This window comes from Adiantum capillus-veneris, chromosome 20, assembly GCF_014529385.1.
Source record: "Adiantum capillus-veneris isolate H3 chromosome 20, ASM1452938v2, whole genome shotgun sequence".
In the NCBI taxonomy this organism is placed as follows: Eukaryota; Viridiplantae; Streptophyta; class Polypodiopsida; order Polypodiales; family Pteridaceae; genus Adiantum; species Adiantum capillus-veneris.
In genome coordinates, this window is record NC_140950.1 from 123,231,705 (window position 1) to 123,236,097 (window position 4,393).

General features: G+C 40.8%; 1 protein-coding gene across 1 annotated transcript; it reads left to right on the forward strand.

The window, feature by feature from the left end:
• Positions 1 to 960: 960 nt before the first annotated feature.
• On the forward strand, positions 961 to 2,985 carry LOC147433196 (hydroxyphenylpyruvate reductase-like). The gene is made up of 2 exons (XM_086492845.1): positions 961 to 1,442; positions 2,072 to 2,985. The coding sequence occupies exons 1-2, from the start codon at positions 996 to 998 to the stop codon at positions 2,588 to 2,590; spliced, it is 966 nt and encodes a 321-aa protein (XP_086348971.1). The 5' UTR covers positions 961 to 995; the 3' UTR covers positions 2,591 to 2,985.
• The last annotated feature ends 1,408 nt before the right edge of the window (positions 2,986 to 4,393 follow it).

Below are 4,393 nucleotides of genomic sequence, written 5' to 3' on the forward strand. Positions count from 1 at the left end.
GACCGAGAGCTTTACAAACATTTTCAAAGCTTAGATTAAGTTTTTGGCTTTATAATCCTGCGGTTGATGTGCACTCATCCAATGGAATTTTCTTCACACGTACAGAAGACATCATCATAGGCAGCCATGTACCAACGTCAACAGGTCACATCTTTGGCTCTCTATTTAGTGAGAGACACAAACTCACGAATAGTATTTTTCTTTGCCCAATGGAACGGGATGACCCAAAAATCAACTCAACGCTAAGGCCTTCCAGCATGGCAGGCCAAAAAGTTGCAATCCGCGAGTAGACAATACATACAAACCATGAGGCCTAATAAATGAGATGATTTTGTAATAGGAATTAGGGAAAATTACCAAAATACCCCTCTAATTTGTGGAAATTTCCAAAATACTCCCAATATTTTGTTATCAATTCCGAAAATGCCCTTCAAATTCTCCAAACTTCCCAAAATACCCCTAATTGTGAGATTAATTTCTCCAAAGATAAAAGAATATGTAGCTTTTCATAAGAAGACTGATTGTCTATCAATACAAGATGATTATGTATGCTTTGGAGATAAATTGCTTCACTTTTTTAAGACCTAATTGCCTTTTTTTACGAGGTAATTTGTGACAAACTACATGCTAAGCACTCAAAAACCGATCGTAATTGTCAAGAAGGAATAAAGAGTAGAAAATCTTGAACAATATAACCAAAATAGATACAACGGTATTTTGGGAATTTCCACAAATTAGAAGGGTATTTTGCAGTGTTGGGGAAAAATGTGTCTCAGCTTAATATCCTATCGTTTTTAATTTCAAAAATGCCGGTTGAGGGCAAGGGGATTGGGATAAATTCCACCCCAAAATAGAGTGTAAAAACACACAAAATAAACCTAAAATTTCCTCTTGGCAAATTCAAGCAAAGGAATTTTGTATGTTTGGATATTTTGGTAATTTTCCCTACGAATTATCACATTGTTTCTCAGAGCGACGGAGCTGTGTGGGAAGCCATGGGCGAGGAAAGCGTTACGAATTTAGACACAGAAAGTGAGAAGGTGTGCGTGCTAATGCAGCCCCTTTACCATCCTTTGCCTGGCCTTGTGCGGCAGGTAGAGGAGCACTACACCCTGCTGCAGGTGGGAGAGCTCGATTCCAAAGTCTCATCGAGGATATCGGCACTCATCTCACCCTGCAGACTTGTAGATCAACCTCTCTTGGACGCTCTCCCGAATCTGCGAATAATTTGCAACTCGGGAGTTGGTGTTGACAACATCGACCTCAATCTCTGCCGTCAGCGCGGAATCCGTGTCACAAATGCTGCTCATTCATCTGTCACTGCAGATACAGCCGACATGGCCATACTCCTTATGCTTTCCGCACTCCGACGCCTTTGCCCCGCTCATAACTTTGTGCGACGTGGATCTTGGTCGCTGAGCTCATTCCCCCTAGCCAGAAAGGTAATATTCTATTCATTCACCCATGCTCAGACTACGACCATGGAAATGAGAAATAGGATAGTTCTGTATGTGCATAGTGTGGAGTTTCAAGGAGATATAGGAGTTTTGTCTATGTGTGTTATGAGCATGTGTGCTAATGAGGATGGAAATTTGAGAATTCTGGCAATGATGTTGGAAATTATTGTTATTGCTTTGGGTCATACTCTAAACACAGGAAAGCTTTCGAAGCTTAGGTGATGGCGTGCCTCCTAAGATGCATTTTCAAAAACTGTCAAGAGAGTATTGAACTTTGCTATCAGTTTTGGTGACTACCCTTTTGCCAACATCATCTAAATTTAACAGTTCGAGTTAACAAAAATGCAGTCCTTAAATTAAATTTGTGGTGAAGATACAATTAGGAACATGGGAGAAGAGATGCTTTACATTGTTGAATGTTCAGAAGAGCTGAGGAAAAAGAGGCGTATAAGACATTTAGCATATTATACTCTACATACGTGATGCACTTTACAAGCAAAAAAAAATTAGGCTTCGTCTTACTTTGCCATCGAGTATATTGAGTATATTCCAATGTTACACATACATGATTTTCCATTGAGGATATTGAGTGTACCCTAATGTTATTTTTTCAGGCAAGCGGCTTGCGGGTTGGCATTGTGGGTCTTGGGCAGATTGGCAGGGCAATAGCTAAAAGGGCTGCGGGGCTGAACAGCATCGTGTCATATTGTGGACCAACCAGAAAGGAGGATGTTTCCTATGCTTATTATGCAGATGAAATAGATCTAGCTGCCAATTCTGATGTTCTTATTGTAGCATGCCTCCTATCCAAGGACACCACACATTTGATTGGAAAGGATGTACTTGATGCCTTGGGACCAATGGGCACCCTCATCAATATTGCTAGGGGCCCGGTTGTTGATGAGCTTGAGCTTAGCAAAGCACTCGTAGAGAAACGGCTTGGAGCCGCTGGTCTTGATGTGTTTGAGAAGGAGCCTCATATCTGCGCTGAGCTGATGAGTATGGACAACGTGGTGCTCAGCCCTCATGCTGGGGCTGCCACATGGGAAACTAGAACAGCTGTGGCACAACTTATAGTGGATAATTTGAATGCTTTCTTTACAGGAAAGCCATTGTTGAGTCCAGTCATTTAAATGTAGTTTGAAAACACAAACTGCGTGCAAATACTGGATCCTCGATTGATTATTCTCAATTATTTGTCATTGCAGACATGTCTGGATGAGATATACCTACCAGAAGTCATACGACATGTATGCAGGTGAGCTTGTTTTGAAGAAAATCTTTTTCAATGCTTCAAACAAAGGTTATGAAACAATAGCCCTTACCCTGCAGTGGTAAGCTGCTTCATGGCTTTTGAAAGCTACCAGCATTTTCTGTTTTCTGGATTCAAAAATGGCTTTACACATGGTGTGTGGGGGAAGGCATGCCATTGTGTTTCTTCTAATCCTCATTGACTGCTGTAAGGTAGACGAGCAAGGAATTTCATGCATTCTGTAATTGAGATTGAGAAATGAGCCATTGAATTGAAGTTAGCTTCACTTAATTGAAGTGTGTGGAACACATTCTTTTTCTAATGACACGGTAGAGGTGGCAAAGCAGAACATCCCACAAAAGATGGTCTATCATGCACCACAAGAGAGGGAAAACCCTGTTAAAGTACAGAATTACGGCCACCACCAACGCATGCTCTTACACACAAGAGCTTTACGGGTGCCATCTCAGACCCACCTGGATTTTGTTTTCAGCTCACATGGGATAATGCAGGTGGTCACATTTGCATTCACGTTGTTAGGGCCCTTACCATTGCGCATGCTTTTGTCGAGGAAATTGGGTATGTGAGTATATAAACACGTTACTTATTACAATTGCCAGGTAGCTAGCTCCTCAAGAAGTTCGAGAAGACTCTTTCCAGCGACGCCAAGATCTTGAATGTACGGCCTTTTGAGTAGGGGAGTATAGTATTAAGTAGGATAAAATATTGATATAAGGTTGCATTGAGAGAAATTCATTGCCTGATTTGCCCACTAAGGCTAGCTTCTCATGAGGGTTACCAAACATTGAACAGTCAGAAGCAAGCAAGTAGATAGGACCAACCCAAAATAAAGCGAGTCAGAATTGCTTTGGGTGTACAATTTACACATGTATGCCCAAATTTATATACTAAAGGCCTAATTTTAGATGCTTTCAACTAATTCAGTTGCAGTATACCAGGATTAACTTTCACAAAAAATAGAAGCAAATGTCAACTCAGTTGCAGTGTACCAGGATTAGCTTTCACAAAAAATAGAAGCAAATGTCAACAAGTGCACATGGTAGTCTTGTAAAGGTAAGTTAAGATAGGGAGTAGACATTGCACTCTAGGATCCAAAGTGATCGACATCTACATCATTGATGGGCACGCATGCCAAAACACAGTTCTCACTCCCTAGTATGCTCTTGGGAGATATCAAAGCCATTGCTAAATTTGAAGTGAAACCCTAGCGAGGTCTTGGACGTGGATCCAATCTAAGAGAGCTGGAGTAAGTGAAAGTCTAACACACCTTCTCAGGTCTAAGGGTAAGTATCTTTGGAGGAAGTGGTTTGAGGAAGATGCTAGTAGCATTATCTAAAGTCAAACAAAACACAAGCTGTATAGTACATGCAACATGTAATCTTAAAGAGAATGATTTCTATATGCCTTGTCATGGCATGAAGTATCCGTATTTAACAAAATACGATACAATTCTAGTTGTCCAAGGTCTTTTGTTGTGGAGATCCCATCTTGAAATAATGTAATGGGCCACTTCTTTATTGCTTTTGAACCAAGAGATGGAGTACTTGCTCGCCTAGCCTAGAAAGGATTTGGCTTGTATATCCGCTACAGGGAAAAATAGCGAAAGCTACATCTCTTTGTTCATAGGTCTCTTTATGTTCACACTATTATGAACTTTAGCCAG